Here is a 15,981-nt window from a genome sequence, read left to right as displayed (position 1 = left end):
TTTTATTATCCTTATTTAAATGTCAACATAGCACACTGAGTACAGCAGGAAAACTTTTAAAAGTTGTAGAAGAAAGGTTAACTGATTTCTCAGTTCAAGAACTATACGACATGAAGTCAGCATGTGAGTTTTTCCTGATAATTGTATGTTGCTGCCTGCTGCTCTACATTTTGACAGCCATTTCCATAGTTGCTTTCGTGAACAACAGAAATATTCTCTCTCTTTCTCGCCCTTTCTGTGCTAACAGCACAATCAGACCTGCTGAAACAGGAAGCCTGGAGTGGGTTGTTCAAAAGCAACAACACTTCAAGGTACTGGTTGCTTGTCAATAATATCAGAGAAGAAAATGTGGTGAAAGAGAAGAACAGTATTTTTCTGTCAGTGTCAGTGCCCTGTAGATGCTTTGTTAGACAGTATTTAGGAGTCCTGTGGACTCTTTGCAAATATTCCTGCTTGTTTCAGTGTTATAATTGACTAGGTATTTTTTCCTGACACACAGATTCAGCTATGTATTTATCTTAACCGCATGGAGTTATTCCAGGATTATAGCAACAGAAGTCTTCCATTTAAAATGAGAACAATTGTTGAGAAAATGCAGTGATTTTAGAAAATGAAGAAGATATGCAGGAATTTTTACAATGAGTCTTTTCCAATGAAAAATATAGAATTTTGGACAAAGTATCTTAAAGGCAGCATTATAATATTTATTGCATGGCTTTTGAGAGTACATCTGCCGATGGAAGCTGATTAGCAAGAGGAGCCTAGACTGACCTGAGAGTAATTGAATCCTTTCTCAAGTAAACTATTTACTCTTCGAGTATGTCAGTATTATAATTATTTTCTAATAAATATCTCCCTGTTAAGCTGTCATTTAGTGGTATCATGAGGAGTAAACTTAAGAAGTACATTTTATGCTTTAAAATGGCATATTTTTAATCATATGCAAGAATAATCAGTGACTAATTTACTAAGAAGCAGTGAAGTTTAGCAATCATATTGGTCTTTTTTTGATGAGAGCTGTTCCTTTCCCGTATAAGCTGCATTTAAGTTCATCCTTAACAGAAGGAAATCAGCTATGAGGAGAGAGCACGATATCTGCAAACAATTGTCCAGCACCATTTAGAACCAACAACATTTGAAGATTTTGCAGCACAAGTTTTTTCTCCAGCTCCCTACCATCATTTACCATCTGATGCCGGTAAGATTAAAAGCAAGTATTAGTTACTTATTGTCACTGGAACTTGAAATGCAATACCCTTTTGTTCTAAAAACTTGCTTGAATAAAATTCTAATCATTGAAATATACACATTTTTTATCACTATTCAAATTTGGCCTGTAAATTTGATTTGTTTCGCTTTATCTAACTGAAGTTCCTCCAGAAGTCAACAATCTTCATACAAGTACATGCACCACATTTTATCTGAGCTAATAATAGTCCATGACCCTTGCTTCTCATGGGATCATTACTGAACTATCTGCAAAAGAAACACAAGTTGAGCATGTACTCTCAACTTTAGAGGATCAAATTTTATGGCCAAGAATATTGCCTCGTCATCTCTAATTTTACAAATAAAGCTAAACTGGTCTAGATTTAGAAGTACCTAATATGACAAATTGTTATATTTAAGGATTGTTCAGAGGGTACTGCATTAATATAATTAACTAATTTTGAAGAAATCAGTAAGAAAATAAATGACTCATGGCCTTCCTATTCTGTAATATCTTGCACTCCTTATGATTGTTTCATTTATTTTATTTTCCCTCTTTAGATCATTAAATATCAGTTCTGTTTATCTGAAGGTAAGATAAAGTGTCAACCAAAACACCCTCTGTTCTTCTCCCATTTTCTTTTTTCAAAATTAGCAAGCTCTAAGCTTCTAACTCAGACAGTAAACAAACTTAACAGTACTCTGGTTCATACTAAACACTTCAGAAATTGTCACTAAATTTTTTCCAGAATTATACTAACTAACCCAGGTCTGCATGAAACACTAACATGGTTTGGGGATTAAAATAACTAATAATAGAACCCCATGGCTGAAATTAGTTACACCTTGTTATACTGATGCTTTTTATTTTGTTTGTTTGTTTGTTTTTCAGCATGAAAAAATAGTACTATTGAACTAAAGGTGGTGTGTCTTTGTATTTGTAATGTGTTGCATTGTTATTGGATATCTTAAGTCTTCTTGGTTACTCTCTGTGTGCCTTGCACTGTACTAGGCACCTGAAATAGAAACTGACTTTTGTAATAGGATGCAGGAAAGGAGAATATGAAATGAAGTTAAAGTTCTCTTTATGTTAACTATGTTTTCTTTATAAGTTTAAAAGGCATAGCACTCTTTCTTTAACCTAATCTATTTGAAAAATAAATTACTATAATTTTCAATTGAGGTTTAGTTAATGGAATTAAAGCTTCCATTCCTGTCATCATTAATTTGCCATTAGAAAAATAATTTTACCAAAAATCTTAAATCCATTTCAGTTAATATAAAAAACCTAGCAAAGAGAAAATCACATTAAACTGGGTTGGATCTTGAAAATAGATAAATTATAAGATTTGCTTTAATGGATTGACACTATCTAAAATTACAGTTTGGCATTTAGAAAGAAGGTAAAAGATACTAAAAGTAGACTAATTAACAGCAAAAATGAAAACTTAAGTGTACTTGGCATTGTGGTTGTTTAATAATAAAGAATATCTGATGAATTACCAGACTGTATTAAAATTGATATGAGTAACACTTTTGTGTATCTCATAGTCAAGCCATAAACCGCACAACTGAGAAATACTGATAACCAGGTCACATTTGGACTAATTTTTTCCCCTTATATTTATAAGGTCAGTTCAGTTTTAATGTTATTGTTTCACAGCTATAATCTTTCATATTTGTCATCTTGATGGTGTTTTCATATTTTACATAGTATCTTACACTTTTAGCTAGGTATGCAATATAGGAAGTCATATTCTCACTTTCTGAGATGCTCATCAAATAATGCTACAGCAGCCAAGTCAAGGCTGTTGGCTTCATTTTTAATGTATTTAGTATTCTTAATTTACTTAAGACCCAATTATCTAAGTAGTAATAAAAAGGTGAATTTGAACATCAACCTAATATTGTGGCTATAGTTTTATTTCAATTAGTTTTTTTTTTTTAATTGTCTTTGCCTTTAGGAAACAATAAGACGTGGACTCTAATTTGTGAAAGGGTATTTTTGCCTGTAAACAACTTATGACAGTATTACTGAATACATTTTTATGTGCTTTTTGCAAACTTTAATAATCATGACAAATTTTTTATCAGCATGGTTTTTCAGTTCAATACAATAAATAAAATATATGTATTCCTCTAGTAGCAAAAACATAGTATCTGAATAATAATTTTTTCTCCCATTTATTTCAATTTTCCTTCATATTCTACCTCACACATATTAAGCCCTCTTTAAAGTTTTAACTCAGAGTGGGAGAGAAGACATGAAAGAACCACAGAATAGCAATAGCAATGTGGAAATGACTTCTTGTTTGCAAAAATGACAAAATTTGAAGTTCATTAGGTTCATTTTTTCAACACAGTAAAATTTGCCACATGAGGAAAAGGATTCATAATTACAGTTCAGAATCAACTTTAGATATCCTATGCATAGCCTACATATATGAAATAATACTGCCAAAAAATATACAATACTAATCAAATACTAATGCAGTAATTTGAAATTACATTTTGAAGAAATGCGCAGTGATGATTATATTCATATGTTCATATTTCATAACATTTCTACTCAGTGGAATAGTATAGAAAAATATTATTTGGGGGGACTTACAGTATAGCTCAGTGGTATATACATGTATGTGTAGCATGTTTGAAGCCCTAGATTCAATCCCTAACACCAAAAATTTTAAAAAACAACTAATTTTTTAAGTTTATTTGGTTCAATATGATGTAAAACTCATTTCCTCTTAACAGTAATATACCAACTGTGGTGACATTTAAATTAAAAAAAAATTTTTAAAGAGAGAGAGAGAAAAAATAAGTCTTTTTTGTAGATAGACACAACACAATGCCTTTATTTTTATGTGGTGCTGAGAATCGAACCTGGGTCGTGCCCGTGCTAGGTGAGCGTTCTACCGCTGAGCCACAATCCCAGCCCTCAGAAATATTTTTTAAATAAATAACTTCTAGTATTAAAGAGATATGAAAGATTTGGGTTACCATAATCAACCCATAATTTATAACTTTATTTTCTCAAAGTGTACTGTCTGTGTCAGTAGACTGATACTTAGGAGAAATTATTTTTATCCCTAAGGTCATTGAGGGAAATATTGTGATGTCACACTTTGTTGATCTTCCATAACTACATTAAAATATTATTAGATTTTTCTTGTCCTTTATTTTTAAAAAAAAATTACAGGAAAAAATCCTTTTATCTGTCAGGCATGTATGTGGAAAATATCAAAAGTTTTATAGCGACCTTCTTTTTTTAAACTTGTTTTGTATTTATAACATTTCTAACGGTGAACTTCAAAATGAAATCACTCTTCTTAGCTAAATTACAGTGGTAGTTCAAAAATGTTCACATTTTCCTCTAATATATGTTACCTTTCAAATCATCTTTCTATTGTTATAATAAAAAATTCAAAAATGCCAACAAAAATAGGATACAAAATGTATACAGTAAATATTCTAATTGAGCCAGGAGATTTCTTCCTTTGGGTTATTTTTCAGCAGATTATGCTAGAAATTTTGGAAGCACTCACATATATACACACACACAGAAACATGAATATATATGCACATGCATATCCAAATATACAGACCGTTTTTTATAATTACCTTACAAACATCAATTTGCAATCAAAGAAGTCTTATAAAATTAATAAGATTCAAATATAACTTATATGCCATCAAAGTAAGAGATAATCTAGAGTGACTATGAAGACCCAGAGTAGCATCTAGTCTACCTTTATTGTAACCTCAGTCTCACAAAATTTGTATTGCTGTATATAGATAGATCTGATAACCATTAATTCTAACCTGTCTTTCTGAATCTTTTGAGTAGGACAGATCATTAAATTTTAGCCATTGCTTTAGGTAATTCTTTTTTTAAGCTTGGTGATCTTCTTTAAAACTAACTTTAAATTTCTCCTCTTCCCAGGCTTTGAAATGATCTGAAAGAAAGTTGGGTGGTGGGAGTTTGCTATTTTTGTTTCTTTTTGTATTTGGTAATGAGAATTGAACCTAGGAGTGCTCTACCACTGAACTACAGCCCTAGCCCTTTTATTTTCATTTTGAGTCAGGGTCTTGCTGTTAGCTTAGGGCCTTGCTAAATTGCTGAGTCTGGCCTCAAACTTGAGATTCTCCTGCCTCAGCCTCCCAAGTCCCTGGAATTACAAGATTGAAAGAAAAGATTTTAGCCCCACAAAGATATTATATAAACATCCTAAATATTATTTGCAAATGCCAATAGAAAAGTCAGTTTCCTTCAATATATGACATAAGGTATGAAATTATAAGCAGCCAAATACGTCCTATCCTCTTCAGTACTTTGAACTTAAAAATTTGTCTTATATGTTTTTGAGTAAGAGGCAAATAATACTAATCTTAAATAATATCTGTTAACCTTTTGTAACAATAATTACTAGGTTCAGTTTCCACAAAGAACACTCACTTGGGTGTGGGATTTTTGTTATGAAAATAATAACGTAATAATTGAGTGGTTTACTGAGTGCCAGACATGCTCTGCTGAAACTAAAACTACGTATGCTTTTGTTCTTGTTGTTTTTGCAATACTGAGTTTTCAAAACAGGTTCTCATGCATGTTAAGCAAGTATTCTATCACTGAGCTACATACACCCCCCAGCACTTTTTATACATTTTATTTTGAAACAGGGTCTCACTAAGTAGCCCAACCTGGCCTCAAACTCATCATCTTCCTGCCTTAACCCCCTGAGTGCTGGGATTACAAGATGTACATCACCTCACATAAGCTGCATTCTCTCAATCTTCAGAGTAGTTCAATGAAGTTTTCCTAAATAAAAGCTTATCCAGGAGCATCTAGGACTCAAGGAAGCCAGGATTCCAATCTAGATGTATCTGATCTCAGAGTACATGATCCTAATTATTACAATTACACAATCTTATTTTCATCCTCTTCTTGCTGTTGGTACAGGTGAGAGAGAGATGGCCCAAAATTTTGTCATAATTACAAATTAGAAATTATTGGAAATTTTTATTTTGAGGGCTCTACTTTTCCTAGACATTGAAAAATCTTAAATATTTTTTTAATATTTATTTTTTAGTTTTAGGTGGACACAATATCTTTATTTTTATGTGGTGTTGAGGATCGAACCCAGCGCTCTGCGCATGCCAGGCGAGTGCTCTACCGCTTGAGCCACATCCCCGGCCCATCTTAAATAATTTTTAAGGTTGCCAGCTAAAAAAATATGGGCTTTGAAATCAGACTGATCTGGATTTAAATCATTATCCTGCCATTTATTATCCACACAAACTCAAATTAATCTCTCCTACACCCAGTTTTCTCATTTGTAAGAAGGAAGTAAACTGTTACAAGTTTAACCTGGTTTTAAGTCTGAGCAATAGTAGTTCTTAAATATCTTAAAATGAAAATACTTGTTTGCCTGTATTTCTTCACTATTTTATTTTAAATGATGTGTTATGTTTCCCTCTTGACATTCAGTGCTATATTCATGCTACTCTTAAGCACTTATCAACTCCTTTAACAATATTAAAGCAGTAAGGTTATTTGGGTAATCTGACCTTTAACATAAGGTTGTATTTCATAGGATCATCAGCATAAGAGAGGATAAATTCTTTGATATCCCTAAACGAAGGGTATTTACCTTAAGGAAGGGTATGTTGTGTTCTCCACATTTGAACAATTATATTTCATAAGTAATTATTTTTTTCAAAACTGTTTCTAGTTTATGATCCTTTGTAATCCTCATCTGTTTTTTTTCAGTCTGTTAACTTTTGCTCTTTATTTAATAGCTTTATCAAATAGCTACATTTACAGTGTACATACTACATGCCAGTATCTTTGCATATATAGTCACTAATTCCCACAACTTTGTAAAATAACTATTATTTTCTCCATTTTACAAATAACAAAATGTCTGGAGTCAGTTTGCTCATGATTAAACAGCTAGTAAAGTGACAACTTGGTATTTAATCTAATCCATGCCCATATTCTTTCTAACACATTCATATTGTTTTTTAGTTCAGTGTTAATTCAAGCTACTTTCAAAGTTACAGTATTTTAAAAGGCTCTATTTTCCCAATAACTTTGATTACAAACATGACCAGTTTAGAACTACTAAACAGTATAAATAAAATGATAATAAATAACTATCCATTGAGTTCCTTTTATAATGTATAAATCCCCAAAGTTATATTCATGATGTTATTTATAATAGTTTATTATAATCAATGTATAGTATATGAACCAGTTTATTATACTATCAAAGACAAAGATTCAGGGCTCGGGATATAGCTCAGTTGGTAGAGTGCTTGCCTCGCATGCACAAGGCCCTGGGTTCAGTCCCTGGCAGCACCAAAAAAAAAAAAAAAAGACATAGGCACAGCCTCTATGAGCACTGTAAGAGTGTTAATAACAGATACATTATGCACTTAGGAGCCCATAGATACTTTAAAACTTGTCCTTGAAGATATATTAATAAATAATTATATAATATAATCAGCGTTCTTTATGACTCAGTATAAATCAACAGTTAGGCAGAATAGAATGTGAAATGAAATGCAGGTATCACTATATTCTTTACTTCTAAAATTGAGGTCTACCTACCGTAAATTATATAGAGTTTGGGTGTATCCAGTATATACCACAATTATCATTTGCTAAAATATGAGTAGGTATAGATAACTATATACCACATGTGCCAAAAATCCTTATTTGACACTCAGTTGACCAAAGAGGGATTTCATTTTGGAGGCAATAAGGGAGACATGAAGGATTTGCTGTTATTGAAGAAAAAAAAAAAAAAAACATTTTTTAAGTGATAAAGCTGGGATATGCACACAGGCAGCTGAAGATTAGCTTTATTTATATTATTATTAAAAGTAGTGAAAGAAAAAGATTTTAGGAATGGGAATAGTTAAGAAGAAAAATTTGTAATAGAAATGGATAAAACAGCTATGGAGTAAATTTGCATGGAGCTCTGTGTGCTTTTTGTTTTTTTGTTTTTTTTTTTTTTTTTTTGAAGAATTGAGTGAGGAAAATAAAGTTTGACAAAGTAGTATTCTCCAGTAAAACTTTCTATGATGATGGAACTGTTTTGTATCTCTCTAGTATGGTAGCAACTAACCAAAAGTGACTGTGAACACTTGGAATATGGCTAGTACACCTAGGAACTGAAATTTTATTTAATTTTAATTGCATTTAAATTTAATGTGGCTATAGGTACCATATTAGACAGTACATCTCTAGATATTTTATGACTGAGTAGTTAGGATAACGTCCACTAGTATAATGAACATTTTTAAATGTACACATTTGTAAAAACTCTCATAGACTTTTTTCCCTTTTTTCTTTTTTTCCTATTTGAACTTGTTTTGTTAGTTGGTAAGTATAACACTTGAATTTACAAAGTGCTGACCATTGTGAAACATCATCACCCTCACTCATTGCATGCCCAATTATATTTCATAAAAAGAACTGATTACTCTCTTCTCCACTCCTCAGTTAACACCTGTAAAATTCTGCACCATGTCTCTCATATCTGTTATCTATCTTCTCTTTTGTTTTCTTGCTTCTGCTTGCTACTCCATTTCTTCATTCACAACAAAGAAAGAAATGCAGTGATAGTTCTCTTCCTCCCAAAACCTCCGCTAGAAAACATTGGCCATCTCAAGGTAACAGCCAGGGAAGGCCTCTCATGATGGCTGGGAATAATATGCACTACCAGAAAAGCATGAGATACTGCTCTTCACCTTCCTTCTGCTGTCCATCTGCAGTGCTTCCCTAACTGGGCCATGAATTCTATTCTTCTCTAAATTTTCCAATATGGGTCTACTATGGGCCAATTCAGATCTTCAGGAGGAGTAAATTTGAACAAAAATATATTTCCTTCTTGTATTTTGAAGTCCAGTCTCATTTCAATTTAGAAAAGAAAATGTTGGAAAAGTTACTTTGAGGAGAGAGCTGACATGGAGTTTGAGTGACATACTTAAGAACAAATATGCATTTCCAAGGAAAAGTATAACATTTGGCCTTAAAAGCACTTTGAAATGTTCTGCAGAGATGCATTCTTAATTATTTAAGATATCTCAATAGAATATTCACTCCTTATTGAACATTTTTGTTTTTTTCTTATAAATATTTATAACTTCAATTTAAGTACAAATGTTTCATTATATGGAAGTACTAGCATTTTTTCCAAGTTTGAAGTGTCAGTGGGATGTCTCATTGGCTAACAAATATGCCAAAAGTCTCCCCACATAGTAAGAAGTATTAAGTTTAAGCCTGCAATCTGTGTGGTTGTTTAATGTCTTATTTGTTGGGAAAATATTTGATGAAATTTGCCTACAACATGCAAGGGTCTGTGGCATTGCTGTATGTTGGAGAATCATAATTCAAAGACATAAAAAAAAAAACAAAGGTGAAGAATTACTTTGTAACTTACAGAGTTCTCTTATTTGAATTTGTTTTGCTTGTTTTAAAATTTTACATCTACTAATTCCACTGGCTATCTATATGCTATTACTGAATATAGTATAACTGCAAAAGTTCAAGTTAGGGAAACAAAAGCATTACTTATTTCTTCTAAATTAAGATGTTTTTGAGGCTAGTTTGTCTCTTTAACCGACTTTCAGATGAGAATTCTTATCCTCTTCCCTCCCCCTGGAATCTGTCTTGCTCCTTTTAAAACCCTACTTAAACACCTTAGCATGTATGATGGTCTCATAGGTGCCAAGTCCTCTTTGGAACTTAACTGTTAGAATTGTTTAGTGCTGTTTTCCTCTAGTTTGAGTAGTGAAGTGTCTGCCCACCCACCGCCCAGCTTTTTGTTTTTGTTTTGTTTTTCTTGTTGTTATTCCCTGAACCCTAGAAGTAGAATTGGTCTTTCTCACCTGCTTCTTGTGCCCTTCCTTGCATGCCACTAGTGCTTTGAATTCCTCATTTTTCTGCCCAGAGATTTTGCTTCCCATTGCTTTGTCCAGGGTTCTGGCTCTGGACATGATGATTGGCGCTATATGGCTAATATGATGACCTGAGCCACCAAATCACTGGGTTTTAACTACATTAGCAGGCTGTGGTAACAAGCAAATCTGGGGTTTGCTTTTTTTTTCAAAAGACCTCATTAAGGGGTGGGATCCTTACTCCAGATCAGTAGCAAAAAGGTTATGTCTTATGAGATGAGAGGCCAGATGACTATATATTTATGTTCTTGCTGTTTCCTACAGGCTCCTACCCAGAGATTCTACCCAGTGAAGCTCCCACAGCAACGCAGGTAGATGGGGCTGACCTGGCCTCTCCAATGTCTCCTCGAACTAGCAAAAGCCGCATGTCCATGAAACTGCGTCGTTCCTCTGGCTCAGCCAATAAATCCTAAGGAGACAAGCAGCCCAACAGTGATCAGCAGTAACCACCTTAGCACGAACAAAGTGTTAATCCTTGCAGGCCTTCATTCCTGCCATAACATGCATGTTCTTTCCTGTATGTTTGAGAAAACACTGGACTTAAATAATTTGTAACCTAATATTTTAGATTTGGACTATTTATTCAATTTGTTTTTTCCTCACACTCCAAGCTGCCATATTTTGAGGGTGTGGAGTTTTATTTTACACTCTTTACCTTCCTAGATAATTATGTCTAAATAGTTTTACCTTTAATTTCATGATTAATGTTGAGCCAAAATATAATTGGACAAATAGTCTCATTTTATTTATTGTGCCTCATTGCAGCTTTATGGCTCAATAAATGTATAATTTTTTTTACAAATGTAAAATTAAGTTTAAGCATTTGTAAAGTTAGAGCAAAAAGTTACAAATCTGTTAATACAGATGTGTGTAGAGTATTTGTTACAAAAATAAAACACTCAAAATGCTCACTTAGCATCTCAAATTCTTAAGTAAAATAATTTTAGCATTAACTTTTTCTTCCCAAGACAATGTCTCATTTCTTGGCTGTGCAGGTGATACCATGACATATCCAATAACTAGAAAAATCATTGCCGAATTTTGATTTCTGTTTAGCTTCCAAATAATTTTCTAATTTGTTTTGCTTTTAAGTGGTATTGCTGTTAAATTGCTATTTCTGTCTTGAGATTGTGGCCCTTGATTATTGGCTGATAGATCCTGGCTTATCTATGTTCTTTCTTAAGTAGCAAAAAGAAGGTGATCCATAGGAGGAAAAAACACTTTTCTGACATAAATATGTTGCTTAAATTATGTGTATTATTAAAAAGAAAAGGGAACATGACCCAGGAGTCTAAGTTAAATCTAATATTATTAATACTGAACTTTCCAGTGCAAGTTGGTAGACATTCCATCCTCCAGAAGTATTTTCCTATGGTAGATAAGCTGCTCACATTTTGTTTTGAATGGGCATCTCTTAAGGAAATATGTAGCATGACATTGGTACCAACTGCATGTGTAAATAAATACATCATACTGGCAAACCATAGAATATAAATTATGTATCATTCATATAGTATCTACAAATTTGTAACAGTGGGGGATTAAAAAATGACATGGTATTTAATAACACAATAAAAATATTCTTATCATGTCCTGTCCATGATTTGTCTTACATATTTCATGTATTTTCAGATTTAATAAGCAGGGCTGTATGATTAATGGGGAGATGTAAAACATAAACTAAGATTATCTTAGCTAATCATGAAAACTGAATTTCCTATTGAGGATTCACTCCAAATTATTTCTCAGAGATCCCACCGCAGTCATTAAAAACACAGGAAATTTACACCTTCATGAGACTGGCCAGAAGCTTCACCCAGTGCAGTTGGTTAAAGCATCAATTTATTACAGACCTTATGCTTCTTTAATTTCTTAAATGTCACATTGTTTTATAATATGCTTTCAGGACTAAAACTTTCCAGAAAATTTTTCTAAAACAGCTTTTCAGAGTTACTGAGTTCCCATGCACTTCATTTTTTGTTTTCTTGTAAATACAAACTAAAAATTTCTATGAATGCTTATTTTAAAAGATGAACAAATGGATAAGGAGTCCTTGGGAACAAACTTAATGATATAGACAATTTCCCACAGTCAAGGTGAAGGATTATAAAAAGGAGAATCAAACATTACTGTTCATATGTTTCTAAGGTGCTTTCAGTTTGTTTTAAATGAACATCTACTGGATTGATAGTAATGTATAATAAAATGGACTGAAAATACCAACTTGAGATAGTGAAATTAGCTTAGTGATATCACTTTAAAATTATAACAGACAGTTATAACTTTTGTCATTTTCAGGTGACACTATTCTGAACCTTTTTTAAGAAAATACTTTAACAAATAGCAATAGAAAATATATTGAAATATCAGTACATATTTTTGGCCTTTGGGCGCGTCGGTCTGTGCAGCTATACTTCAGATGGATAGCATTTCTACACCATGCGTTCATTTGCAAAATACATCTCCTGTCTTTGTATTCTGTCCAAATGGGTCACTAAAATTCTAAAGTAGAATACTGGCAATGGGGAGATAATAAATGTGACTTTGAAAATATGCTGTGTTCAGCCATTATTTAGACACACAACAAAACAAAGCACAGTCTATGTACATTTATTTGGTGATAAGCATCTTACAAGTCTGAGCTGTCAAGCAATGCTCAGCCAATATCCCAAACTCTAGCTATTAGGGGATGAGTACAGAATGTACACTGAATATGGTTTACAAAAAGAAATTCAAAAGTTGCTGCTGAAAAGAAAATATTAAATATTGAGTGAATTGCCATTCAGTTTCATAGTGTTTTACAGGTATTAACATCTTCCTTAAGCTGAACAAATTTCATATATACAGTATGAGATATACAGCAGAAGCATTAAATAATTTGGGTGAAATCTTACTAAAACAGTCAAATGTCAGGAAACAAGTTCTACATTTCCGAAAAGCTATGTAAAGAAAGGTTTAAAGCAGCTCTTCCTGAATACTGCACACAAAATAGCTAAAGGTAAGAATTTGAGAGTGTCTCAACTCCTTCTAGTAAAGTACCACCTCCAAAAACTAAGAATAGACTAGTACATATAATTGTGAAAAGGTTACAAGGGAGATTTTCATATCCTCCAAAAGCAGCAAACATCCTCTTATGTTTCCTGGCCCTGGACACAGTGCTTGAATCTTTGCCCCCCTGTAAGTTTGGCACCAATCACATAACTTTTTAATTCACAGAATATACAATGCAAGATATCTGACCCTATTGAGACAGAAACTACATAGGTGCCTGTGATGGCAAGAGGAAAAACAAAAACTGGTTACCACCACGTTTGGTAGTCAGAACCCTTTGTAGACATTGAGACATGCATGCATTCACTGCAAATTTCCATAGGAATTACAAATCATATAGGATTTGTTAAGGGTCTCCAGAGTTTTGAGGGGGGAAATCCTATTTTAGTGGGGAAGATTTAGTGAGGAAGATTTAAAGCTGACAGTTTGACTATGAATATTTATACCTTATACATACCTGCTCTAGAGGAGGATTTTACATTTTTCTGTCTGCTCCCCTGGCAGAACATTGACTACTGCGAGAGTTTTAGGAGGGAAAGCATGGAAAAGAAAGTAAACTTGCAAGTTGAAAAGTCCCCACAGCGATTCCTATGATCTGCTTTCCCCAAGGCCAGCCTTGAAATCTTCCTGATCTCTTGGGCCCTCAGCAGCCCGGCCTCAGTGGCATCTGCAGCAGCAATACTTGCCGGCTTTCTGAGGGGTGGCACTTATTGATATGCCGGGTCAGCCCTGGAGAGCTAAAAAAAGTGGACGGGCAGTGCTTGCATGAAAAAATTTGCTGAGCACTTCCATCAGATGCACCTCCGGGGCCTGGTGCTTCACCAGGAGCCCCCGCCAGAGCGGGCAGGAGCAGCTCCTCGCGGACAGCGTGCCACAGCCGGTGCTTCTCTCTGATATCTGCTGATGGGAAGTGAGCCCCACACAACGGGCAAGCGAAGGAGAGTGGTGCCCTGCGTTCGGGGCCAAAGCTGGGAGCTAGCGCACGAGCTGAGCCTGCCTCGTGAGTTCCCAGGTGCTTGCGTAAATAAGCTTGGCGACGAAACTTTTTGTAGCAATATGGGCATATGAAGATCTCAGATCCCCCACCACTACTGGCACTGCCCGGCCCAGACACCTCGTGCCCCAACACCCCCTCTCGGTAGGAGACCTGTGGCAATGGTGACTCCCGGTGCGGAAGCACCTGGAGGCCTTGGTGCGAAGCACTGTCCTGGTGCTGATCCTCCCCGGAGCTGTCCCTGACCTGCGGGTGCTGATCCGCAGTCCGCTCTGCCCTGCTATTCTCTTTCCCTTCGGCCGGAAAAGATGCAAGGGACCCGGAGTCCGGACAAGATGAAGACAATGAAGGAGGTGGTTTCCCGTCGGCGGAGGAGACTGTGGCAGCGCTTGCTGCTGCAGGACGTGGCTTGTGCCAGCGGCGATGGGAGGCGAGGTTCGCAGGGCAACTGAAGACCTTATCGCACTCGGGGCAGCGGTACTCAACACGCACTATGCGGGAGCAACGATGCTGAGCCAGCGCGAAGGGGTCTGCGTACTGCTCCTTGCACAACTGGCAGATGAACTCTCCTAAAGGTGTGCGGCTGCCACCCAAGCCCCTGGAAGGTGGTCCCGGTTCCTCCTCCTTGATCTTCAGGCCCAGGACAGGGGACGTGGTCACCTCATCGGCAAAGCTTAACTTCCTCATGGCCTTTGGCTTCTTGATTCCCGCAGCCGTGACTCCAGGCGCACAGCCTAGAGGTACCTTGACACGGCGCTCGCTGCCAGAGGCTCGCTTCAGGCCCTGCAAGGTGGCAGAGAGGGGCGCAGGGTCCGGCTGGAGCGCGGGCTCTGGGAATGGTGCCCGGAGCGGCAGCAAAAACTGTTCCCCAGAGGTCGGTGCGGTTGCTGGAGCCACCGAGCAGGAGAAAGTAGCCACAGCGGCTGCACCACCGGGGAAAGACTCAGCGGAGACAGGAGAGCTGAGGCAGCGTTCCAAGAACGCCCGGCGGAGTTCGGTGCCCGCCGGCTTTGCGGGGCTGGGGCTGGGTCTGGGACCCTCCCTGTCATCAGCCCTCCATTCTGTGCCTTCCTGCCCGCCTATTCCCAGGCTCACCCCAGCCGCCCGACAGGGTGACCCGGACAGTTTCTGGTCCGCCTCCGCCGTTAGCCCCTTTCCGGGCTCCTCCTGGGTGGGGGGCACCGCCTGCTCCGCACCGGGAAGGGAGACACTGGGAACCTCCAGGGAGAAGGGCGGCGCCACCTGGGGTCCCAGCAAGGGGAAGACCCTCTCAGCTAGGCGCACTCGGTATGAGCCGCCTGTCCGTTTAGTTCGCTTCACCAGGAAGCCCCTCGGCATGGTGGAGTCGGGAACGCTCAGGCTCCAGGAGGAATGAGGGACCACAGGGCTGAGAGCGGGCGAGCGACAAGAGCTACACAAGCTTCGCCACCGCGGTCATGCCGAGGCTGGCTTTATAGCTGGGACGCGAGCCGAGGGCCTGTTGGGCCACCTCCTGGCTGATCCAGCCAATCAGGAGTGGGAGCGGGTGCCGGGGGCGGGGTTTTGTCTGCCAGGCTCAGCCTTGAAGCCCCAGCTGGGTGGCGGCGCACATCACTGCCCCTCCTAGCAGTGCCTCTGAGCCGCTAGAGGTCTGCAGAGGGGCAGCCTTCCCCTGCTGTTGGGCTCAACCCCCGCCCCAGGTGAAGACGCAGGAAGGTAAGGTTTGGAGAGCCCCGCACAGCAGCGACCCTGCGCCCCCCAGGCCTGACTGGAAAGCTCTGACG

The 15,981-nt window shown here is 37.1% G+C and overlaps 2 protein-coding genes across 7 annotated transcripts in view; one reads left to right on the top strand and one right to left on the bottom strand.

Annotated features, from left to right (window-relative positions):
* The window catches only part of Ralgapa1 (Ral GTPase activating protein catalytic subunit alpha 1), a 245,655-nt gene extending 233,884 nt beyond the window's left edge, over positions 1 to 11,771 (top strand). For 5 of the 6 annotated variants that reach the window (XM_058584465.1, XM_046460944.2, XM_058584469.1 and 2 more), the window contains 2 exons: positions 1,074 to 1,198; positions 10,438 to 11,771. In XM_058584465.1, the coding sequence (XP_058440448.1) occupies positions 1,074 to 1,198; positions 10,438 to 10,586 (274 nt within the window). In that variant the 3' untranslated portion in view covers positions 10,587 to 11,771. Of the gene's footprint in view, positions 1 to 1,073; positions 1,199 to 1,770; positions 1,802 to 10,437 lie in introns of all 6 variants that reach the window. The other variant, XM_058584466.1, reaches the window with a different exon arrangement.
* Positions 11,772 to 12,560: 789 nt separating this feature from the next.
* On the bottom strand, positions 12,561 to 15,624 carry Insm2 (INSM transcriptional repressor 2). The gene has a single exon (XM_046460868.2). The coding sequence runs from the start codon at positions 15,554 to 15,556 to the stop codon at positions 13,868 to 13,870; it is 1,689 nt and encodes a 562-aa protein (XP_046316824.1). The 5' UTR covers positions 15,557 to 15,624; the 3' UTR covers positions 12,561 to 13,867.
* Between the last annotated feature and the right edge of the window lie 357 nt (positions 15,625 to 15,981).

Source organism: Marmota monax, unplaced genomic scaffold (genome assembly GCF_021218885.2).
Source record: "Marmota monax isolate L192 unplaced genomic scaffold, Marmota_monax_Labrador192_F-V1.1 WCK01_AAM20220418_F8-fsc00001, whole genome shotgun sequence".
Classification (NCBI taxonomy): Eukaryota; Metazoa; Chordata; class Mammalia; order Rodentia; family Sciuridae; genus Marmota; species Marmota monax.
The sequence above is the reverse complement of the archived record's forward strand: the minus strand, read 5'-3'. Positions and strand labels throughout refer to the sequence as shown.

Excerpts from the sequence above, each read along its gene's own strand:
- Insm2 (XM_046460868.2), bottom strand. The coding sequence starts at position 15,556 with ATGCCGAGGGGCTTCCTGGTGAAGCGAACTAAACGGACAGGCGGCTCA.